The 25777-nt window shown below is 46.9% G+C and overlaps 1 protein-coding gene across 1 annotated transcript in view; it reads right to left on the bottom strand.

Annotated features, from left to right (window-relative positions):
• Positions 1-16794: 16794 nt before the first annotated feature.
• The window catches only part of Rrp12 (ribosomal RNA processing 12 homolog), a 39687-nt gene continuing 30704 nt past the window's right edge, over positions 16795-25777 (bottom strand). Inside the window, exons 31-34 of the mRNA XM_075974096.1 lie at positions 23768-23834; positions 22617-22684; positions 22218-22300; positions 16795-17797 (exon numbers count right to left, since the gene is read on the bottom strand). Of these exons, the coding sequence (XP_075830211.1) occupies positions 17695-17797; positions 22218-22300; positions 22617-22684; positions 23768-23834 (321 nt within the window). The 3' untranslated portion in view covers positions 16795-17694. The remainder of the gene's footprint in view (positions 17798-22217; positions 22301-22616; positions 22685-23767; positions 23835-25777) is intronic.

A 25777-nucleotide genomic window follows, 5' to 3' on the forward strand; every position in this document is an offset into this window, starting at 1 on the left:
CTACAGCTACAGCTACAGCAGGGACTACAGCTACAGCTACAGCAGGGACTACAGCTACAGCTACAGCAGGGACTACAGCTACAGCACAGCAGGGACTACAGCTACAGCTACAGCTACAGCAGGGACTACAGCTACAGCTACAGCTACAGCAGGGACTAACTACAGCTACAGCTACAGCAGGGACTACAGCTACAGTTACAGCAGGGACTACAGCTACAGCTACAGCAGGGACTACAGCTACAGCTACAGCAGGGACTACAGCTACAGCTACAGCAGGGACTACAGCTACAGCAGGGACTACAGCTACAGCTACAGCAGGGACTACAGCTACAGCAGGGACTACAGCTACAGCTACAGCAGGGACTACAGCTACAGCTACAGCAGGGACTACAGCTACAGCAGGGACTACAGCTACAGCTACAGCAGGGACTACAGCTACAGCTACAGCAGGGACTACAGCTACAGCAGGGACTACAGCTACAGCTACAGCAGGGACTACAGCTACAGCAGGGACTACAGCTACAGCTACAGCAGGGACTACAGCTACAGCTACAGCAGGGACTACAGCTACAGCAGGGACTACAGCTACAGCAGGGACTACAGCTACAGCAGGGACTACAGCTACAGCTACAGCAGGGACTACAGCTACAGCAGGGACTACAGCTACAGCAGGGACTACAGCTACAGCAGGGACTACAGCTACAGCTACAGCAGGGACTACAGCTACAGCTACAGCAGGGACTACAGCTACAGCAGGGACTACAGCTACAGTTACAGCAGGGACTACAGCTACAGCAGGGACTACAGCTACAGCTACAGCAGGGACTACAGCTACAGCAGGGACTACAGCTACAGCTACAGCAGGGACTACAGCTACAGCTACAGCAGGGACTAACTACAGCAGGGACTACAGCTACAGCTACAGCAGGGACTACAGCTACAGCTACAGCAGGGACTACAGCTACAGCAGGGACTACAGCTACAGCTACAGCAGGGACTACAGCTACAGCAGGGACTACAGCTACAGCAGGGACTAACTACAGCTACAGCAGGGACTAACTACAGCTACAGCAGGGACTAACTACAGCTACAGCTACAGCAGGGACTACAGCTACAGCAGGGACTACAGCTACAGCTACAGCAGGGACTACAGCTACAGCAGGGACTACAGCTACAGCTACAGCAGGGACTACAGCCACAGCTACAGCAGGGACTACAGCTACAGCTACAGCAGGGACTACAGCTACAGCAGGGACTACAGCTACAGCAGGGACTACAGCTACAGCAGGGACTACAGCTACAGCTACAGCAGGGACTACAGCTACAGCTACAGCAGGGACTACAGCTACAGCAGGGACTACAGCTACAGCTACAGCAGGGACTACAGCTACAGCAGGGACTACAGCTACAGCAGGGACTACAGCTACAGCTACAGCAGGGACTACAGCTACAGCTACAGCAGGGACTACAGCTACAGCAGGGACTACAGCTACAGTTACAGCAGGGACTACAGCTACAGCAGGGACTACAGCTACAGCTACAGCAGGGACTACAGCTACAGCAGGGACTACAGCTACAGCTACAGCAGGGACTACAGCTACAGCTACAGCAGGGACTAACTACAGCAGGGACTACAGCTACAGCTACAGCAGGGACTACAGCTACAGCTACAGCAGGGACTACAGCTACAGCAGGGACTACAGCTACAGCTACAGCAGGGACTACAGCTACAGCAGGGACTACAGCTACAGCAGGGACTACAGCTACAGCAGGGACTAACTACAGCTACAGCAGGGACTAACTACAGCTACAGCTACAGCAGGGACTACAGCTACAGTTACAGCAGGGACTACAGCTACAGCTACAGCAGGGACTACAGCTACAGCTACAGCAGGGACTACAGCTACAGCAGGGACTACAGCTACAGCAGGGACTACAGCTACAGCAGGGACTACAGCTACAGCTACAGCAGGGACTACAGCTACAGCTACAGCAGGGACTACAGCTACAGCAGGGACTACAGCTACAGCTACAGCAGGGACTACAGCTACAGCAGGGACTACAGCTACAGCTACAGCAGGGACTACAGCTACAGCAGGGACTACAGCTACAGCTACAGCAGGGACTACAGCTACAGCAGGGACTACAGCTACAGCTACAGCAGGGACTAACTACAGCTACAGCAGGGACTACAGCTACAGCTACAGCAGGGACTACAGCTACAGCAGGGACTAACTACAGCTACAGCAGGGACTAACTACAGCTACAGCTACAGCAGGGACTCCAGCTACAGCAGGGACTACAGCTACAGCAGGGACTAACTACAGCTACAGCTACAGCAGGGACTACAGCTACAGCTACAGCAGGGACTACAGCTACAGCTACAGCAGGGACTACAGCTACAGCAGGGACTACAGCTACAGCTACAGCAGGGACTACAGCTACAGCTACAGCAGGGACTACAGCTACAGCTACAGCAGGGACTACAGCTACAGCTACAGCAGGGACTACAGCTACAGCTACAGCAGGGACTACAGCTACAGCAGGGACTACAGCTACAGCTACAGCAGGGACTACAGCTACAGCAGGGACTAACTACAGCTACTCATCTTAGACTCTTTCAGTTTTGGTCTAACTCTCAAAAACTTTGGCTAAGGTATAAATCTTACCTCAGTATCTGTAAGTATATTGGGAAAGGTTACAAATCTGAAAAATCTATGATACTGGGGTTGATAGCTAAAAATCTATACTGTAGTGATATTTTGTTTTATTTTAACAAATAAAGCTTGCCTGAAGGATCAGAGAAGCAGTGTGAACAACCACTAGAGAGACCTTTACCGCTACCAGTGCTCAGACCGAAGGGGTGGTCTTGTCCTCAGACTGTCTCCTCAGACTGCAGTCCTGGGATTAAAGGTGTGTGCCACCATCCCCTGGCCTCTAGTGGCTTAGTTCTGCACTCTGATCTTCAGGCAAGCTTTATTTGTTAAAACACAAACAAAATATCACTGTTTTATACTTAGGTACTCTTAAAGGAACCACATGGCGTGATACCACTTTGGGATAAACAAACCAAGGAAGAAAGAACTCCTAGCCATGAAGCCCACACCGGACGATGCCTATTTTTTATTGCACTAGCAAACCTCCCCCTCCTCAGCTTCAACCAGTAGTCCCTTCTCTTTCTCTCCAGCCTCTCTGGTTTCCCTCTCCCTCCTCGGCAACAGGCTGCCCACCCAGTCCAGGCTGAGGATGTGGCTGGCATTAAAGCAGAAGACTCAACTATCACGTAAAAAGCCTTGCTCTCTGAAGACCAGTTGGGGGTATCCAATATATTACCCACTCTTACAACCTCACCTTCCACGACGTTTATATGATTCTCACCAACAATCTTCTCTCAGAGGTGAGTCTGCAATCAGGCTAGGGCCCAAACTCATGACACCTACCCAGTTAGAGTTAGGGCAGTCTCCGACCAGGACCCTGACTGGGATTCCAATACTCCAGGAGACATTCTAGCAAGGAACCAATTTATGACTTGCCTCCTGGCCAGTATCACAAGACTTCCCTTAAGACAGTAAATTATGAAAAAGTCCAATGGGTCCTCCAGGAAAGGCATGAAAACCCATCTCAATTACTAGACTGTCTTACAAAAGCCCTCTTACAATATACCAGTCTGAATCCTGAGATCCCAGGTGGGAAGCAACTCTTTATGATCTACTTCTTCTCCCTGACATCAGGCCAGACTTAAATGTCTAGGGAGAGGACCCCTGACTCCGTAGGCAGAAGTCTTAACTGTGACCTTTAAGACGGACCGTGGGAGAGATGAAAAAAATCCCCAAACAAATACTGATGACAGCTGGTCAAAGTAAAACTCCAGACTTCCTGGTCTCCTAAAGCCTGAGAACCTGTGTCCGTGTTTCAAAGGCGGTCAGGGGAGTCGCTGGGCCATTTTAAACTACCCAGCCCATGTCCAAGGTGCTACCAAGAAGGACACTGGGGTGTTGATTGTCCCCATGTCCCTTGCAGCATGAGGACATTAATCCCAGATCGCCCTTCATCTGACTTCCTTGGCCATGAACAACTGAGGGGACCCAGGCTCCCTTGGTCTGACCATCGGTATCCCAACAGGAAGCCTCAGGTGGATATTACAGTATCAGGGTGATCCATCTCCTCCTTCTGGACATGGGGCCACCTCTTTGGTCCTGATGGAGTTCTGGGATCCACTTCATCTCATTCGTCTATTGTTGGAGTAAGGGGACAGTCCTACTGGACTCGCCAAACCCCTCCACTTAGCTTGATCTTTAGGGCCATTCCCCTCACCCATTCCTTTCTAATGGTGCCGACCTGTCCCCTCCTCTTGCTGGGAAAGGACCTTCTAGCAAAGTCTATTTCTTTTGCCTCCCACCCCCCATCCACTTGACCCCAGGCTCTCCAGCCATTCCCTTCCTCCTTCTCCCTCAAACCACACAATCTGACACCCCTCTTCCCTCACTGACCTCTCAGCTAGATCCCTAGGTACAGTCCACCCAAAACCTCTCTCTAGCCAAACATCACCCACCTCTCATACAAGACAGAAAATAACAGTTGTTGGCAAGAAGGTGGTAGAAAGAGCTAGACCCTCGCCCCCTATTTTTTTTTTTTTTTTTTTTTTTGGTTTTTCGAGACAGGGTTTCTCTGTGGTTTTGGAGCCTGCCCTGGAACTAGCTCTTGTAGACCAGGCTGGTCTCGAACTCACAGAGATCCGCCTGCCTCTGCCTCCCGAATGCTGGGATTAAAGGCATGAGCCACCACCGCCCGGCACCCTCGCCCCTTTTCAATGGGCATGTGAAATGATGCCTCTGCTTTTGGAAACAATTCAGACAAGCAGCTCTTCTTAAAAGATTAAACACAGGTCGGGTGGCAGCGGCCCACACCTTTAAACCCAGTGCTTGGGAGACAGGCAAGTGGATCTCTGAGTCTGAGGCCAGCCTGGTCAATAGAGAGAGTTCCAGGACGACCAGGGCTACACAGAGAAACCCTGTCTCAAAAGTGAATGAACGAACGAACGAATGTATGAATACAAACACAAACTCTCCACATGATCCGGTGAGTCTACTCTTAGGACTCCACTCAAAGGAACTAGAGAGCTGTCCACATAGACATGAGCGCATGAACGTTCACCGCAGCATTAGTCACGGTTTTGAAACTGAAAACAATCCAAATGTCCTTCTAACATAAGTGGATAAACAAAACGTGTTTGTATGCATACAATGGACTATTATTCAGCAATGTGAGAAAATAAACCGCCAGCCAGGTGTGGTAATGCATGCCTGTAATCCTAGCCTTTGGGAGGCTGAAGTGGAAGCATTGGCTTGAGGCTAGCCCGGGCTACAAAGTAAGGCTTTGTTCCAAAATGAAAACAGACGTGAGGAAACCTTCCTGGGATGCTCAGAATGTTCGTTCGCTGCAAGCTGGCAGTGGCTGCACAACCGATCGCTTTACTAAAAGCCGCAGAAGTACACACAATGAGAGGATTTTACAGCACCACACATAAGACAACTTGATTGCTTCATTCAAGAGTCAAGAGATGAGATGCGCGTTTGTAAGCCCTCATCCCTCATCACTGGAAACACAGGTAGTCTGAACTGAGACAACCCATCACATTTAAATATAAACTGCAATGCATAGACAATCTCAAAATAAGCTGAATTCATAGCATATTATGTTACATACTGAAATATCATGATAGATCAGATTTAATAACACTTTAAAAATGGTTCACCCCCTTTTTGCTTTTATGTATGTATATTTGTTTACTTCTTTCTTTTTTTTAGTTTTTTAAAAATATTTATTTATTATGTATACAATATTCTGTCTGTGTGTATGCCTGCAGGCCAGAAGAGGGCACCAGACCTCATTACAGATGGTTGTGAGCCACCATGTGGTTGCTGGGAATTGAACTCAGGACCTTTGGAAGAGCAGGCAATGCTCTTAACCTCTGAGCCATCTCTCCAGCCCCTTACTTATTTATTTCTGAGAGTGTTTTATGTGTGTCTGGCCATCCTCAAACTCTCTCTGTAGCAAGGATAACCTTGGCCTTCTTGTTCTCTCACCTCCACCTGAGTGCTAGGATTATGGGTAAGGTTTCTCTGGTGCTGGATTGAACTCAAGGCTTTATGCTTGTTAGGCAAGCATTCTACCAACTACACCACACACACAACACACACATCACAGGCACACCACACACACACCATACACCACATGCACATACACGCTACACACACACCTATTCATTATACTTTTATTATTTATTTTGTTTTGTTTTGTTTTTAAGACAGAGTCTCTCTACATAGCTCAGTTCACTATGTAAACCAGGCTGGCCTTGATCTTACCTGCCTCTACCTTCTGAATGCTAGGATGAAAGACATGAGCCACCAAGCCTGACTTGCTTTTATTTTTTTAATTTATTTATTATTGCTGTGTGTTTATGTGAGTAAGACACACGTGTGCCATGGCCCAACCTCTTTTTTTTTTTTTGAGACAGGGTTTCTCTGTAGCTTTGGAGCCTGTCCTGGCACTAGTTCTTGTAGACCAGGCTGGAACTCACAGAGATCCGCCTGCCTCTGCTTCCCAAGTGCTGGGATTAAAGGCGTGCGCCACCACCGCCCGGCTTCTTTTGTTTTTTATTATAGCTACTTTAATGTTGGAATGTATGGGCTGTGAGATGGCCTGGGAAGCACAACCGCTACCTCGGGTCTGGAGAGAAGGCCCAGTGGTCAGAGCACTGGCTGCTCTTGCAGAGACCTGGACTTGGAAACCTGTAACCCCAGTTCCAAGGGATTTGACCTCCAAGGGCACCAGGCACTCACTCGGTGCACTTACCTACATGCAGGTGCAGGCAAACACCCATGCACAAACTAATTTTTGTTTTGTTTTGTTTTTCAAGACAGGGTTTCTCTGTACAACAGCTCTGACTGTCAAGGAACTCTCTCTGTAGACAAGACTGGCCTTGAACTCAAGAGATCTGCCAGCCTTCGCCTCCCAATACTGGGATTAAAGGTGTGTGCCACCACTGCTTGGTGATTTTTTTTTGATTGTTTCTTTATGTAGAATTTGTTTGTTTGTTCTTTTGTTTTTAAGACAGGGTTTCTCTATGTGGCCCTGGCTGTCTTGAAACTTACTTTGTAGACCAGGCTGGCCTCGAACTCTGAGATCTACTTGCCTCGGGAGTGCTGGGCTCAAAGAATGAGACACCACACCCAGCTATGCTTCACTGTCTTTACCTGGACTCTCATGTGGATATTTGACAGTTTATTTTCAACTTGGGACCAGAATTCTGTTGTTCTCCTCCACAGAGGGTCTGTTTCTGCCATACATAAGAGAGTAAGGACTTTCACTCTCAGAACTGGTCCTTCCTCTCTGGCACCTCTCAGGTCAAAGGTCTGTTTCCTCGGAGTTCATCTCCTGGGTCCTGTTTTCTTCTCAGCATCTCTCAGGTAAAACCTCTCTATCCTGTTTGGTATTTATTATTTTTAGGAAGTCTTTTGTTGTTGTTTTAGTTTTGGTTTTTTGTTTTGTTTTGTTTTGTTTATGAGAAAGTGTAGCCCCAGCTGTAGACCAGGCTGGCCTTGAACTCAGAGATACAACTGCTTCTGCCTCTTGAGTGCTGGAATTAAAGGTGATCACCAGCACCACCACACACAATGCTTTTATTTATTTATTTATTTATTTATTTATTATTTTTTTGGTTTTTCGAGACAGGGTTTCTCTGTGGTTTTGGAGCCTGTCCTGGAACTAGCTCTGTAGACCAGGCTGTTCTCGAACTCACAGAGATCCGCCTGCCTCTGCCTCCCGAGTGCTGGGATTAAAGGCGTGTGCCACCATCATCCGGCTCACAATGCTTTTAAAAATAAGGAAATTAGCTGAGATTAAATCATGAGCCACCACTGCCTGTCTACCCCACCCCTATTTTATTAACTCCCCCCTTGTCCCCACCCCAGACATGAGCCTCCAGACTGCTGTACCCTGCATTTGCTGGTGGCGTTCCTACAGGATTATCCCGACTTTAAATGGTCACTGTCGGGGGCTGGAGAGATGGTTCAGTGGTTAAGAGCATTGCCTGCTCTTCCAAAGGTCCTGAGTTCAATTCCCAGCAACCACATGGTGGCTCACAACCATCTGGTCTGGTGCCCTCTTCTGGCCTGCAGACATACACACAGACAGAATATTGTATAAATAAATAAATAAATATTAAAAAAAGACACATCTGCTCATGTCTCCTCGGAAAATGTCACACAATTACCAAAAACAAAAACTTGAAGTCAATGATCTAGTAAAAAAAATAAAATAAAATAAAAATGGTCACTGTCCTCATCCAATCTGCTGCTTTCTTATTTTGAAAAATCATTGGCTGCTAGGCAGTGGTGGCGCAGGCCCTTAATCCCAGCACTCAGGAGGCAGAGGCAGGAGGATCTTTAGTTCGAGGCCAGCCTGGTCTACAGAGCAATCTCTGGGATAGTCAGGGTTACAAAAAGAAATCTTGTCTGGAAAACCAAAACAGAAAAAAAGCAAAAGCAAAAGCAGATCAATGGCTGCTGTGAGGTGGACGGCATAAAACGAGGAAGCGCTCTCCAGAAGTGATCATTATCTCTTACTGCTCCCTGTGTTGGGCACTCAACTCCAGTCTGTGATCACTCCCTCTTCATTGGTTACTGGAAAAGTAACTGCTTCACCGCTTCAAGGTGCTTATTCTTCAGTCTGAGTCATTCTTTCTCCTCTCCTTTGCCTGTAGCCACAAGACCCCAAAGTAGAAGAACTATCTACCCCCCAATCATACCCACACCCCAACATACACTCTAAGGAAAACACAGAGCCTGTGGGCAGAAGGAACTTGGAGACAGGTCATTAGTTTGCTATCCTTAGGCTTGGCTACCTGGGAAGGCTGGACACTAAACCCTTTCACCTTCAGCATGTTGGCGACTGTTGCTGTTGCCCTAAGAGGCCAGGAGGCAGTTGGCATTACAGAGAGTTGTGGGCTGCCATGTGGGTGCTAGGAACCAAACATGAATCCTCTGGGAGAGAGCCAGTGTTCTGAGACATGTCTCTGCCCGTTTCTTTCTTCCTTCCTTTTTCTCTCTCTCTTTTACGTTTCAGATGTATTTTTTGAGAGTGTTAGTTGGCTGTATGTATGTCTGTGCGCATGTGCATGCCAGGCCTTAAGTGGGTGCTGGACACCACTGACCTGGAATTATGAATGACTATGAGCCACCATGTTGGTGCTGGGACTTGAACCCAGGTCCTCTGCAAGAGCAACAAGTGCTCTAAATCTCTCTAGCCCTTTTCATTGTTCTGCCTCACCCCATCAACTTTTAAAGAAAATATTTATGTATGTACTTGGGTGTTTTGTCTGCACATCCACTGCACACCTGAAGAGGGCATCAGATCCTGTGGAACTACAGTTATAGGTGGTGTGAGCCGCCAGGTGGGAGTTAGGAATTGACCCTCTGCGACATTGCTCTTAACCCCTAAGCCATCTCTCCAGCCCAACAACTCTCTGACAGCAAGGCTCTGGCCTGCACAGCTTAGTATGCTCCCACTGCCACCAAATGGGAGGGAGGAAAAGCAGGGAGCGTGAGAGAAGAAAGTGATGGGAAGAAAGACTTGCAGGCAGGTCAACCCAGTCTGCCTCCCAGAGGGTGGAGGAGAAAAGAACACTCAGTCCTGCCCTTGGCTGGCTCGCCCTGCCCTTCACCTCAGCCAAGTCAGCTCTGACCCTGCTCCACCCTCCTCACCTGAACCAGTTCTTTAATTGGCTTTTGTCCCAGAGACGCTTTTGATGAGTAAAGAGGCCCCAAGGTGTCTCTAGGGAAGAACAGACAATAGTGTAGCAACCTTAGGTGGCATTTGCGAATCCACAGCCAAACTTCTTGGCACCAACATATTCTTTCCAGGGCTAAATGTAGCAGTTTGGGGTGTGTGTGTAAACTTGAACTTCCCAGGCCTGGCCACCAAGTTCTCAAGCCATGAGTCTACCCAGAATTTGGTGGTATGGGGTAGCATTTGTGAAGGGTGGGGGTGAGGTCAACTGCTAGGTGGGAACCATAAACCACTCAGAATGCAACCGGCTAGAGGACTCCGAGCTGGACGGTGGGCTGCATTGCTGACGGCCCCGCCCCAAGGACCAGGTGTGTCTGGTTGCGTGTGAAGGGCCCTACACAAAGTGCTAAGGCAGGAAACACACGTGGCCATGTGACAGTCCATGCTGGCAGGGAATTACCTTCAGAATACTAGCTGCCGCTTGCAGACTACAGCATTGGCTTTGGGTGGGCCCCACCTCCTCGTAAGGAGCAGAACTTGCAGTTGGAATGATTCAGAGGGCGTGTTTACCTAAAAATTATTGTACAATGAGGTAATCAACATACATGCTGTTTACAATCTGCTCAGGCTGATAACCATGCTTGTCATTTTAGGAGCCTACTTGCTGTGTGGCCTCAAGTCCGGAAGCTCTGTCGTACCAATTCTGGGTAAGAGCAGGGCCTCGAAGGCTCAGACAACCTGCAGAGGAGCTATGAAGATGGCACAGGTCACTCCCGGATCCATTCACACACCCATAGCCTGAGGGCGGGGCTTCGCATGCGCTTTGGAATGGTGACTTTCCACCATCAGGTTTAGAGGGTACCTGTGGGTCTTCAGGGTAACATTAACGAAATCTAAAACCCGAGCTGCCCTCTGGACACCACCCTAGTGTTATCTGTCACAGGCCCTAGAAGGAACAGGCTGTCTCCACTGCAAAAGCCAGAGAGCTGGGCTGAGAAATTTGATCCAGGCATGCCAAGTGTGAGGGAGCCGGAGCTAATTAAATCTCAAACCCTTTGTGGTGGCCGGGAACAGACTCAGTCTGGTTGAGAGTGATCTTTTCTGCTTGTTCTCAGAGGTGTGGGCCCCAGCAGGCTACGGGTGGGGAGGGGGGAATGGACCACAATCTGCAGGTGTGTCCCACCACGAGGACACTATCAATGTATCATTCAGAGGGTCCTCTGTCTCCCTGTTTCATAGTTGCTTTAAGCTCTGATTTTGACTTAATGCAAAGCAGAGTATGTTCTGGCCAATCACTGTATTTTGAGTTACGTCTCTCATTACAAATTAATAATTACACTTTGACTAGACTTGCTCCTGAGCCCAAGGTTTTCTCTTGAACCTGTTTAGTTCTGATTTGAGACTTGCAGAGCTGACCTCATAACCCAGCTCTGGTATGAGAGCTACTCTTTTTTTTTTTTTTTTTTTTTTTGCAGGGGGAGAGACTGGACCCACTAAGTATCCTATGCTTACTTCAAATTCACAGAAATCAGCTTGCCTCTGCCTCCAGAGTGATGGGATTAAAGGCATGTGTCATCATGTTCAACCTACATAGATGTCTTAGTGAGTGGAGAGGCACCAAAAACCGACAAGGTTTCTCTGTGTAACAGCTCTGGCTGTCTTGGAACTCACTTTGTAGACTAGGCTAGCCTTGAACTCACAGAGATCTGCCTGCCTCTGCCCTACCGGGTGCTAGGATTAAAGGCATGCACCACCACCGCCAGGCCTCCAGCAACTTTTTTTTTTAATTTATTTTTATTTTATGTACATTGGTTTTTGGTCTGCATGAATATTTGTGTGAGGGCATCAAATCTCCTGGAACTAGAGTTACAAACAGTTGTGAGCTGCCATGTGGGTATCAGGAATTGAACCCAGGTCCTCTGGAAGAGCAGCCAGAACTCTTAACCACTGAGCCATCTCTCTAGCCCTAAATAATCCCCCCCCCCCCGAGACAGTATTTCTCTATGTAGCTTTGGAGCCTGTCCTGTAACTCACCTCATACAGAGATCCTCCTGCCTCTGCCTCCAGTGTACTGGGATTAAAGGTGTGCCCGCTACAGCAACTCTTATAAAAGAAAGCATTTAATTGGGGCTTGCTTACAATTTCGAGGTCTTGTCCATTATTGTCCTGATAGAGAGCATGGTGGCACACAGGCAGACATGGTGCTGGATAAGTTGAGAGTTCTACATCCAGATCCACAGGCACCGGGCCTGGCATGAGTTTTTGAAACCTCAAAGCCCACCTTCAGTGACACACTTCCTCCAACAAGGTCACACCTCCTAATCCTTTCAAATGTGTTACTCCCTAAACATTCAAATATATGACCCTACGGGGCCATTCTTACCCCAACCGCCACGCTATATATTCTCCACGACTTCACCGGTGACTGACCACTGATGATGCAAACCTGCTCTAGTGAGTTGGGGGGATGTAGTTCAGTTGACAGAGTTTGTCTAGCATGCATAAAACCCTGGGTCAATCCCCAGCACCACAAAAACAGTTCTGGTGGGGCATAGCAATAATCCCAGGCAAGAGGATTAGAGGTCCCAGGCCATCTTTAGGTATGCACCAAATGCAAGGCCAGCCTGGGCTACATAAGACCCAGTAGAAGAGAACCAAAACAGAACCCACTGCTGGGGTATGGTGATGGACACAGGAAACAAACAGGATCCCCAGTTCAAGGACAGCCTGGGCCACATATTCCAGGCTAGCCAGTACTACACAGTAAGACTTTCCCAACAAAGAAAACAGAAAAGGGAGCTGGATATATGGCAGAGGCTAAGAGTACTTGGTGTTGGAGAGGAGCCACCGAGCACTTCCATGGCAATCATAGGGAGAGGTGGGAGGAACCAAACTTCTGCTGTGCAGTCACGGCCTTCAATAACTTGCTGTCAGCTAACAGCTTGGTAAGTGTTTCTAATGACAGTAGCTACATTAAGCATAATTTCAGGAAATGGCAAACCAGCTTACATTGTCCCAAATCAGGGTTATTTTCTGGAGTACAGTCATCTATCCGATCATAATAATGTATATCAAAAATAGAACAAAGAGTATTCATCATGTCATTTTCTAAATATTACGCACAATCTAGCATCCAGTGGTGGCTTTAAATTCCTGCGTAAGCAAAGAGCCGCGTACTTAAGGGCTCCAAAAGCCTTTATAAATAAACTAAGCTTCGTCCACTGGGCAGATGTTCTAAACTGTGTCACTGAAATAATCTGAAATACTTACTCAGGTCAGGTAAAAACTTTGTAAAAATAGTCAAATGTAAATGTATAAAATGTACTTATATTTAAAAATGGTTCCATTGGAGCTAAAGCTTCTGACCTCCATGCGAACCAGGCACATACATACATGCAGGAAGAATACTCATATACATAAATCTTAAAATAAAAATGGAATAATTTAAAAAGAAACAAAAACTTGTTTCTTAGCTGGAAGTAGTGCTTTGCCTACAACCCAGGATTCAGGAAGCTTGAGGCAGGAGGACTGTGAGTTTGAGGCTGGCTTAGGCTGCTGTGGGATAATCCTTCCATCTCATTGGTTAATAATAAAGCTGTTTGGCCTATATATAGCAAGGCAGAATAAGGCTAGGTGGGAAGGCCAAACTGAGGACGCAGATGAATGGCAGAGTTGGGAGAGACAACAGCGAGCTGCCAAAGCAAGATGCTGGAGGACAGGTAAAGCCATGAGCCACCTGGCAACACAGAGATTCACAGAAATGGGTTCATTTAAATGTAAGAACTAGTAAATAATAAGCCTGAGCTATTGATCAAGTGTTTTATAATTAATATAAGCTTCTGTGTGTTTATTTGTGACTTGGTGGGCAGGACAGGAAATATGGCGACCCAACACGGGGCACATACATCCACTTAAAGCCTGAGAAAGCATTAAAAAAAAGGGGAGGGGTTTCTAGAACACAGAAACAGCTTCCTACTTGTTTCTCATGCAAGTCGTGGTACAGAGATGTGTTGTTACTTGGCAGCTGCTGGGTGGCAGGTTTAAGGTGTTTTTGCTCATGCAGACAAAGAAGGTTATAGATATACAGTAAGGACAGATTCAGATGAAAAAAACCTCTAAATGGGTTATGTGTTTAAGAATATATATAGGCTTGGGAGAAAGAAGAGGAAGAGTTATACAGTCTTAGATTAAAAATACAATTTTAAAATAAAGTCCTTAAAAATAGAGCAATAAAAAATTATAATAAGCCATGTAAAGATGGAAAATACACAGAGTCTGGATTCTATTTCATTGTTGTCTTCAGTTTTTTGACTGTTAATGAGCAAATAGTAACTACTAATAAACATTTAATTATAAAAGCTACTAAACTAAACCAACCTACATATTTTAAAAATACCTTGACTTCAAAATTTAAGTCAAAAGCTATGTTACTTTGGGGAGAGGTTATGTTTTTATTTCCATGGGAAATGAGGCTATGGAATCATTCCAGATTAAAAAAAAAATCAGGTTTGATCGAGGAAGACCCCTCCCAAAAATCCTGACTACAGACATGGGAAAATAAGCCTAAAGACACACATCATATGTTTTACCTGCTCAAACAAAACATTATCTTTGGCTGACTGTATATAATGCACAGTTTATATTTCTATTAATACAGATTATGTATGTTACCTTAAAAGTTTATGTCTTTTCAGAATAAGGGGACCAGACACCAATAAAAACGGCCCAGATGATCCAACATCCAAAACAGCTTCAAGGCTACTGACTGAGATGATCCAGTCTCACAGAATACTCCAGCCAAGACTTAATGATTACCTTGATTTTCTCAGGGTCCTCAAAGATTACCAGCGCCCACTAAATACCATGAAGCAGTCTAGAAAACCATGCCCACATTCTCAAAGTGCTGGTTATAAATGTTTGTTTTCATTTAAGGGGATTGGTTACAAATTGTTATTGGTCATAGTCAAAAAAAGACTAAACGAAAAATTTAAATTCAGAGATCTCTTTCTAAGAGAAGAGGCCAGATGTGGTTGTTCACACCTGTAACACCTTTTAAGCACTTGGGAGACAGAGGCAGGAAAAGCTCTGTGAATTGAAGGACACTGTGCCAGGGTTACACAAAGTGTGTAAGTTACATTCTTTTCTCAAACAAAAAATAACAATGACAACAAAATGCAAAACAAAGTGTAAGGGATGGGGATATAGCTGTGGTGTAGGAGGGTCTTCTTTCTATGTGCTTCTTTCATTGGTTAAATAAAGAGACTACCTTGGCCTTTTGATAGGACAGCAGCTTAGATAGACAGAGTAGACAGAACAGAATGCTGGGAGAAAGGAGGCAGAGACAGAGAGCCACCTGCCATGAAGCTGCCAGGTCAGACACACTGAATCTTTCCCGGTAAACCACGGCCTCGTGGTGACGTACAGATTATCAGTAATGGGTTGAATCAAGATGTGAGAGTTAGCCAATAAGAGGCTAGAACTAATGGGCCAGGCAGTGTTTAAATGAATACAGTTTCTGTGTAATTATTTCGGGGGTTAAGCTAGCCGGACAGCCAGGAGCCACTCCTTCTACAACAATAGCTGACCGGCAGAGCGCTAGCCTATCGCTAACCTACCGTGCACAGTCCGTTTGTTCCCCAGAACTATATAAATAGCACTCTATCTCCGTCAAAAGAAAGTGGCCCTAGTGCAGTATGAACGATGAAACTAGGAATGAAGTACATGCAGGTTACATGAGAATCTGGTGAAATATTCTAGCTCCTGCTTTCACCTGTTTTTTTCCAAATTTTGGTGAATCTTCCCTTTGTAGTGAAATACAAAATATATTTTAATTTGGATTACTCTCTGAAGAAACAGATCAAGAAAAACAATGGGGAAAGGGCTCAGGACCGACGAGAGTGGCTACTAGAATATCAGAAACAGTTTCTCAGGCTGAAGACTGGAACAAGGCGTGAAGCTAGCGAGAACAGCTTCTGCAGGCACTGAACCAGGACACTCACTACCAAGCCTTGGCCACAATCCTGAGAAAATCAGGGGGGGAGGGGAAGGAGGGGGAACCTGACTCTTCCTCATCCAGATGGCTCAGTCAGTCACTTGATTAAGACATGAGACCCAATGTGCAGGCACAACAGCTGCAGGAAGAGCTGTCTTTTTGGTAGTATGTGATAAGGTGGGTATGAATTTTCCTTCAGTTTCTGTGACTGAATGGAAGAAGGATCAGAAGAGAAAACCGGAAACGACTCAGATTCCCATGTCAAGAAAAGCTAACAAGCTCAGTTGTAAATGTGGATCTTGGAGGAAGTGCGCAACTTTTCCACTGGCCCTGTGATGGAATGGATCCCCTGTAGGGGCTATGCTGCTGTGGTCCTGATGCGCATGCCCCCTGTCGAAATAAAACAGCACAGCCTTCCCTAACATCTCTCAGGCACCTGAGGCAAGATTAATGCCTGCCTGGGGACTGGGAGGGGGTGGTGGTGGTGGGGAGCCAAACCTGAACTCTACCACCAAGAACAGAGTTCAGCACTTCATTATTACCAGCCTTCCCGGGCCACCTTCCCCACCCTCCTTGAAAGGAAGAGAGCTTCTTGGAAGACATGCTATAATAAGCAGGCTGGCTTCAGCCTTCTTTGTAAAGACATCAATACCGAGTGATTGGCTCAGACCCATCCCTCCTTTACACGAGGCTTCCTAATGCATGTGGTTCCATTTCCTGGGAGAGGAGGGGCCAGGAAAGGCCTGGGCTGAGACTAATGTGATACTGAGTGGTGATAATGGGGGTCATGATCGAGAACCTTAATAAATCTTTTGGCTCCCTTTCTAGCTTGATATCCCATTCTAGATTTGTAAGCAAGACATGTAAACAGTGCCACCTCTTGGCAAACTATGGCTCCCAAGGTCATGAGTAGAAATGCTCTAGCTTGGCAAACACTTAGATCCAGAAATCTGGGAGAATGAAAGGAACAGGGTTAAGACAGGCTACCAAAAATTGTACCAGAAGCATCATTAGTGCTAAAAACCAAAACAGAAATTACTTTTTTTTTTGCTTTATTTAACTTTATTTTATGTGCATTGGTGTGAAGGTGTCAGATCCCCTGCAACTGGATCTCAAGACAGTTGTGAGCTGCCATGTGGGTGCTGGGAATTGAACCCGGGTCCTCTGGAAGAGCAGTCAGTGCTCTTAACCACTGAGCCATATCTCCAGCCCCCAAAACAGAAATTACTTAAGAAGGTGCATGTTGTAGCTGGGTAGTGGTGGGGCACAACTTTAATCCCAGCACTCGGGAGGATCTCTGTGAGTTCAAGGCCAGTCTGGTCTAGGGTAGCCAGGGCTACACAGAGAAATTCAGGGAGGTGGAAGCAGTGAAGAGGGAAAGAATGTGTATGTTGGAGTTATCTCACAAGAAAAGATATGAACCTAGCTGACACATGTGGACACTGGGTCAGACAGCTGGGAGTTGGACAGGAAGGGGTCAAGTCACCACTCCGAACGGCCAGGGGTCAGGTGCTGTTCTTATCTCTGGAGGGGCAGAGATGACACTGTTCTCAGGGCTGATGTGTGGCCAAGCACATTTATTCTATGTCTGGTTACAGAAGATCTTACACAGGTGGATCGTGGCCACCACTCTGCGGACCTCAAGGCCACTTTGGGCAGAAAGCAGAGCATCTCTTAGGGGCTTCTCAGAGGTAGCAATGTCACATGGTTCCATCCCCCAGACTGGAGAATGTTTCTAAGGACATTTGGACTTTCCAAAATCCTATGCATCTCTCTAGGAATGGAGTCCTGGTTCCAGTGAGTCCTCTGTTCAGGTTTTGCAAGGCTCACACCTGGAGTTGGTGTTAAACAGCAGAGGGGCTGGAAAGGGGCCGTGGACTGTGGAAAACAGCAGCTCCACTCCTGCCAAGGATTCAGGACCGGCGATCCTTTCTGCGAAGTTTGTGTCCCACCTGGGATCCTCGCTGGGCAGCTTTCACCAGACCTTTAAACTGTCCCTGTAGCTTCACCTTTTTCCTGCAAGAAAGAACAAAAGGGCTATAGCTTACTGAGCACAGGCAGCTCTCTCTTCCTACAGTGGTGAAGTGTGGTGGTGCATGCCTGTAATCCCAGCTCTTGGAAGGCTGAGGATGGCAAGTTCAATGAGAATAGGAAACCTGGTCTCAATAGAAAAACAAGATCAAATGATGGTCACCCCTGGCAGAGGAAGAGTGACATAGGCAGACAGTGTATGCCCTGACCTGGCTGCTGCACAGACCCCTGATTTGAGGCCTCTCCCCCATTCTTCCGCTAATGAACTTAGATGAGGTCAAGCAGCCTCCCCTCATCTGTAGATGTCCCCCTGTAAGCTCCATTTGGAACCCGTTTCCCCAGGAACGGAACATTTGCAAGAACTCCCACACACCGCATATGTTCCCCACACCTATACCAAAAACCCCATTTAATGACCAAAGTGAAGTAACTAATTTTCCAAGAAGACCAGAAAAGCAAAATATACAAAACTACTAAAGATAGTGACTATATAGAACACATATATTCCAGAATCTCCATGTGACCCAAGATCATGATTTATTTTATTTTTAAGAGAGATGGATGGAGAGATAGCTCAGGTTAAGAGCACTGCCCGTTCTTCCAGAGGTCCAGAGTTCAATTCCCAACAACCACATGGCTCATAACCATCTATAATGGTATCTGGTGCCCTCTTCTGGTGTGCAGGCATACATACAGACAGAACACTGTATACATAATTAAATAAATCTTTAAAAAAAGAAGAGAAAATGTAAATTTTTTTTAAAGATTTTATTTATTTATTATGTATACAACATTCTGCCTCCATGTATGCCTGAATGCCAGAAGAGTACACCAGATCTCATTATAGATGGTTGTGAGCCACCATGTGGTTGCTGGGAATTGAACTCAGGACCTCTGGAAGAGCAGCCTGGGCTCTTAACACTGAGCCATCTCTCCAGCCCCCGAGAAAATGTAAATTTAAGGAAAAATGAGAAACTCATAAGAAGGACAAGAACACCAAAGGAGGAATATCTGATGAGCTCTTAGGTTTTATTTTTTAGATTAATTATTTTATGTGCTGAGTGTTTTGCTTGCATGTGTGTACGTATACCACATGTGTGCTTAGTGCCTGCAGAGGCCAGAAGGCAAGAGATTTCCTGGAACTGGAGTTTCAAATGATTGTGAGCTGCCATGTGGGTGCTGGGAATTGAATCTGAGTCCTCTACAAGAGCAAGTGTTCCTAAGCAATAAGCCAAATATTCCATCCTCATGAGTTCAAGCAAGGCACAGCAGCTCACTCCTGTAACCTTAGCACTTGGGAGTCTAATTCAGTAAGAACAAGAATTCAGGGTCAGGGGGTTACAGAGGTGGCTCAAGGACTCAGAGTACAGAGGAAATTGAGAAAACTGAAATTTATGCTTTGGTGATGCTGAAGCATTCATGGGCAGCCCGTATATGGTGGTTAAGTTGAACTCGTCCATATACTGGGTTTCATGGTCTAAGTTGATGAGGATGACTGAGCAGGTCTCTTCCTCAAGAGGGCACCAGATCTCACTAAAGATGGTTGTGAGCCACCATGTGGTTGCTGGGAATTTAACTCAGGACCTTTGGAAGAGCAGGCAGTGCTCTTAACCGCTGAGTCATCTCTCCAGCAATTCAGTTCTTATAAAGGACCCAGATTCAGTTCCCAACATATACCTTTAGTGGCTCACAACTACCTGTAACTCTAGCTCCAGGGTACCTAACCCCTCTTCTGGTTTCCCCGGCAACTGCACTCATGTGCACATAAACACATAAAATTAAAAATAAACCTTTTTTTCCCCCTTCAAGGTTTTTGTGTAGCCTTGGCTCTCCTAAGACTTGCTCTATAGACCAGCCTAGCCTCAAACTCAAGAGATTTGCCTGTTTCTGCCTCCTGAGTGCTAGGATTAAAGGTGTGTGCTACCAGTGCCCAGTCAATAAATCTTAAAAAAAAAAAAAAAGCAAGTTCAAGGCCAGTATTGTGGAATATTAGTTTAAGATGTGTTGCATTCGTTTACGCTGTAGACTATTTGTTTAACGATGCAGAGATGTGTTTCATGCTGCATTTCTTTAACTCTGTAAAGCTGTGTTACTTTGCCTGCCTAAAACAGCTGATTGGTCTAATAAAGAGAGCAAACATGCCAATAGCTAGGCAGGAGGAGAAACAGGCAGGGCTGGCAGGCAGAGGGAATAAACAGAAGTGGAAAAGGAGGAGAAAGACCACCAGGGGCCAGCCATCCACTCACACAATCAGGCATGGAATAAGAGGAAAAGGAAAAAATATAGAATAGAGAAAGGTAAGAGCCCAGAGGGAAAAGGTAGAGGAGAAAGAAAAGCTGGCTAGAGCCAGGCAGTGGTGGTGTATGCCTTTAATCCCAGTGAATCTCTGTGAGTTAGAGGCCAGCCTGGTCTACATAGTGAGTTCCAGGACAGACAGGGCTACACAGAGGAAACCCTGTCTCAAAACAAAAGAAAAAAAAAAAGAATAAGTCTCTGAGTATTCATTTGGGGGCTGGGTGGTAGGCCCCCAAAGAGTTAAAAAAAAAATTAAAAAACAAAAAAAAAAACCAAAAAAAAAAACCAAAAACAAAACCCACTACATTTTGGCATCACTATGGGATGCCAAATAGTGTTTTGCATTCAATACAATGGTTGCACCTTAAGCAACTGCTGTCCCAAGCAGCAATTGCAATTCCACAGCAGCAGCAGCAGCAGCCACTGCATGGGCTGCAGCCAGGCAGAATCTCCTCAGGCACTAGCTCAATCACGGCCACAAAAGAAAATTTTACCCAAATCTCTATCCTTCTATAGAACTCAGAATTCAAAGGTTGAGGCGAAATTCTGCTAGCTCATAGAGGCTGAATAACAAGCAGCTAACCTTTTCTCCTTGCCTGCATCTCCTGAAAACGGGGTGTCCTTCTGCTCACTACACTTAATTAGGGGTGTCCTGCTCGCTACACTTAATTCCCCCACCACTTCAGCTATTTGCTGAATCAGATTCCTGACCCCGGGTTAGTTTTGTTTAATCAAATGTAACGCATCTTTACATCAATAACAAAAGCAGCAGAAACAAGTGTAACACGCCATTACATGGTTAAAATATTCCAGCCCAGCTTCAGCTAGATGGTGAGATTGAGGCCAAGAAGAGCAACGTGGGGCGCTCTCTCTCTCTCTCTCTCTCTCTCTCTCTCTCTCTCTCTCTCTCTCTCTCTCTCTCTCTCACACACACACACACACACACACGAGTTCAAGTTACCAATACTGAAATAAAAAATTGAACTGGGCAGTGGTATGCACTGGGGAAGCAGAGGCAGGCAGATCTCTAGGTCTGATGACAGCCTGGTCTTAATCACCTTCCAGGACCGCCAGGGTTACATAGAGAGAGAATAAGAAACCCTGTCTCCAAAACTTCCAATAAATAAATAAATATAAATAAAATAAAAATAAGGGGGTTTGCCCAATGACTGAGGTGTCATCTCAGTTTAATTCCTAGACCCACATGGTGGGAAGAGGGAACTCACTCACTAAGCTGTCTTTCACATACACACACAAAATAATGAACATAAAAATAAAAACAGGAGGGCTGGAGAGATGGCTCAGTGGTTAAGAGCATCGCCTGCTCTTCCAAAGGTCCTGAGTTCAATTCCCAGCAACCACATGGTGGCTCACAACCATCAATAATGATGTCTGGTGCCCTCTTCTGGCCTCCAGGTACACATGCAGACAAAATATTATATACATAATAAATTAAAAAAAAATAAAAAAATAAATAAAAATAAAAACAGGTGATGGAGGAAGGTCATTGGTTAAGTAATAAATAAACTGCTTGGCCCTCATAGGTTAAAACATAGGTGGGTGGAGTAAACAGAACAAAATCCTGGGAGGAAGAGGAAGTGAGCTCAGAGATGCCATGCTTCGCTCTCCCAGGCAGATGTGAGATGCGATAGCTCTGCTCTCTGGGGCACACGCCATGAAGCTCCAACCCAGAATGGACGTAGGCTAGAATCTTCCCGGTAAATGGGCTAAATTAATATGTGAGAATTAGCCTAGAAGAGGCTAGATAGAAATGGGCCAAGTAGTGTTTAAATGAATACAGTTTGTGTGTTGTTATTTTGGGCATAAGCTAGCAGGCGGCTGGGGTGCTGGGGACGCAGCCCCGCCGCTCCTATTACAACAAACAGGGCCAAGTACTATTTGGTAGGTAAAGTGTTTACTGCACAAGATGGGATCTCCAGCACCCATATAAAGGCATACACCCGCAGTCTCAGGGGATGCTGGGCACTTGACAGCTTGTCAGTTTGAGTCTTGAGCTCCAGGCCCTGTGATAAGAACTGCCTCAACAGGACAAGATGGTGACTACGCATACACAAGAGGCACGGGCACTCACACACACACATCACCTTACCTGCGGTTGAGCTTGCTTCTGTTGAGTGGGATGTACGCATAGGGATCAAGTCGGCCCTTCTTCTTCACATCACCCTTTCCTTTCTGCTCATCAGAGAAACAGTAAAAGCAAAAACAAACAAAAAGCAAAAGCCCAGAGTCAGAGTCAGTCAAAGTGTGGGGTCCCTCCCCTGTCCCTGACATAACTAGCCTAGTTCTCTCTTTTCCATCTTCTCCTTCAGATGATACCAACAGGCTTCTCTGGTTCTCAAAGGCCATTTGACAAGGCCCCAACTTCAAACGCCACATGCCCTAAGAGCCCCTTTTCTTTTCTGACCAGGATGATGATGGGCACGATCTTCCTTGCCCCTTCATTCTTCTCCTGGTACCAGGAGGCCCACACTCTACCTGCAGCTCTCACCTTGGCCTTGTATTCGGCTCCAGGTGTAGCCCTCTTGGCCACAGGGCGATGGATGCCAGAGCCTCCAGCTGTAGAGAAGCACAAAGATCACAAGTCAGGCAGAGTGAGAGTGGCCCGCTCTGGGAGGCAGGAGGTACCCCTTTCAAAGGGCCTCAGGGAAGATGATGGACAAAAGACCATGAACTTGGTTCTATATCCTGGCAAGCAATGACCAAAGTGCTCCCTTGAAGAGACACCGCCCAGTGACTCCTGGAAACACATATGCTCTGTACTGATCCAAATAACCCTCATTCTCCAAAGTTACACAGGATCTACCTGCAAAACTCCTAATCCCTACCTGCAGACAGGACATTTTCCACGTTCCACCCTGTTCTGGCTCTGGTACATAAACAACTATTTATCCCACTGTGCAGGTGAGAACTAGAGATAACGGAGGTAAGGAAACTTGCCCAGGGACACCTTCTAGCCTGGGCTTCAAGTCATAGGTGGAATCCTCCAATGCATCCCAGAAAACCCCTCCAAGAAACTGGAACTCAAGCACTGTGACAGAGCAAGGTCACACAGCTAAAGAACAGCTGGCAAGTTGTCCCCAGCCCAGGCTTCTTGTCCCATGGATTACAAAGTTTTTTGCCCACAATATCATCTTAGCGCATGAGGGAGCCAGGCTCTGGATGCAGAAGTCATAGGCCGTGCAGCAGGATTAGGATGACATGGGGCTACAGGAATGAGAGACTGTCTCCATAGCTCTGGATCTCTAGATGCGCCGCGAGCTTTACGACAGAAACCGGGTTAGAGCCCCGTGGTGCACCTCAGGAAGCAGAGGGGCCATCCTACTAGAGAGGAACCCTTTGACCAGGGTTCTAATCTTGGAGCATACAAGAGAGGCTATCACTTCACAAGCCTCATGGAAGGATGGATGGGTGGGGAGGAGCTAAACTAAGGAGCTTGCCACAAGAGCTAGACTTACCATGAACAAACCCAACCCTTAGGTTCTCTCAGGCCTGCAGCTGCTTGTCCCCCAGCCTAGTCCTGAGTAGTGTCTGTGTAGTTGTCAAGTGAATGCAACTTCATGACTCTGCCTCCCTCTCCGCACCTTCCCAGCCTGATGCGGGTGAAGGGAAACTGTCCCACAAAAAGAAAGGCTACCTCACCTTGGTACCGAGGCGGGATCTCCAGCTCATCCTCCTCAGCCTCCCTCTGCCGCTTAAGCTTCTTTTTCTGTAGAAAGGGGCACAAGCGGGGAGTCAGCCAGCAAAGGGTGTCCCTCTGTCCTTTAGACACACTACTAACGAGGACAGGAACAGGAGCAGCGACCTGCCCTGATGACAAAGCCCTCTGCCAAGCTCTCATCCTCAGTTGCACAGGAAGTGCGTGCCTACAAAGGGAGTGGTTATTCCCATCACACAACTGGGGGGAATCACACCTACATCCTGACAACCAACTTTCCACCTTCACACTGAGTTTTCACCCTGGAGCTAGAAAAGAAAGCTGGAAATCTGCTGTCAGGCAAGCAAGTTTCCAGACCTCCCTGGAGAGAAAGCTCTGATTATTTCTTTCCCTCTCTACTCCCCAGGTAGGTGGGGGATCCTGAACCAAGCTATTCATTACAGTCCCTTGATGGACAGCGGGTGCACAGAAGTTATAGGTCAACAGGACACACGGAATCATCCAATTATGACACAGCGCGTGCTAATAAGCACCTACTGTATGCCTGGAGCCAGTATTAGGGATGCACTGGAGGAAAGAGGACTTGCTACAGGGCAGCCCACAGGGATATTTGGGATTAGACTCTAGCAACCAAATAAGTACACTATACATTGAGTAGGGGTGTGGGTGGGTCAGTCAGGGGTGACCTCGTTCCCAAAGCTCACTCCTATCCTGTAGTTTGTGACAGAAGCCTGGGAGCCTTGTGAATCAGGTGAGCTGAGGGCCAGGGGTGCCAGGCCAAGTGATTGGCTGAACGTGTGTTCAGGAATGCGGATGCCAGAGCCACCGTGTAGCACAGAACTATGGATATCCAGTGAATACCAGAGATGCACACACGGGCTCTGGCTGCACAACACAGGGTGATGGCTGAGCTTTATCCTCGTTCCACTGGTACACAGCCAAGGCTAGCCCACTAACTGGCCTTCTACTGAGGATGCCTTACCCTAGCATCTCATGCTCCTAGAACCACACACACAAAAGGACTCAGCAGCTGTCAAACAAACTGGTGGCAGGGGCTGACTTGCCAGGAGCCAGTCACTGATGTGGTCACCTCTAGAGCCATCTTGCTGCCTTGAGGAATGATGTCTAATCTTGCCAGCTCTGAGCTGACGGCCATCTACAGTGGACTATGGCCAGTCCTTGCTGCCCAGAAATAAGAGACAGCTGCCAGGAGATCACCAATCCCCCATGAAGGGTCTAGAAAAGTTAGGGAAACCTCAACCAGAATAATTTCCAGGGAAAATGACCACTGATCATAAAGAACAGCTACGGCTCACTGAGCATCGCCAAGTGCCAAGCTCTCTACACACCAAAGACTACACAGAACCCTGGGTCCAGAGACAGGCTCCTCACAGCTTCCTACTGCATGCAAAGGGAGTCTAGGACTGAAGGTGGCCTGGGAAGGGTAGAACCCAGGCCAGGGGAAGAGCCCTGGGCCACCCTGGGATGATCTGTGGAGGGGAGGTATCACACAGGTGTGCATGTCACACACGACCACCCCTGGGCATCCTCGAGAAGCCTCTTGCTCCCCGACTCCTTCACTCCGTATGACCGTTCTACATGATTTTCACTCTGTTCTCTAAACAGCATTCTGCACTCTGGTACATTCTATTTCTTTTCTTTCCTTTTCATTAAAGATTTATTTGTTTGTATAAGTGCTTTGTATATGTGTATGTGTATCACATGTATGCCTGGTGCCCACGGAGGTCATTAGAGGGTGTTGGATCCCCTGGCACTGGAGCCAGCATGTGGCTGCCGGGAACCAAACCCAGGTCCTCTGCAAGAGTGAGAAGTCGTCCTAACCACTAAGCTGCCGCTCCAGACCTTGACACATTAACAAGAAACTAGCTCGTAGGGCCTGGTTTGCCAGAAGGCACATGGGGAAGTTTATTACTTGCCAGGCTCTAAGCTGATTCACACATACCTGTTCACACTGCCCCAGTAATCTGAAGCAC

Source organism: Microtus pennsylvanicus, chromosome 5, assembly GCF_037038515.1.
Source record: "Microtus pennsylvanicus isolate mMicPen1 chromosome 5, mMicPen1.hap1, whole genome shotgun sequence".
In the NCBI taxonomy this organism is placed as follows: domain Eukaryota; kingdom Metazoa; phylum Chordata; class Mammalia; order Rodentia; family Cricetidae; genus Microtus; species Microtus pennsylvanicus.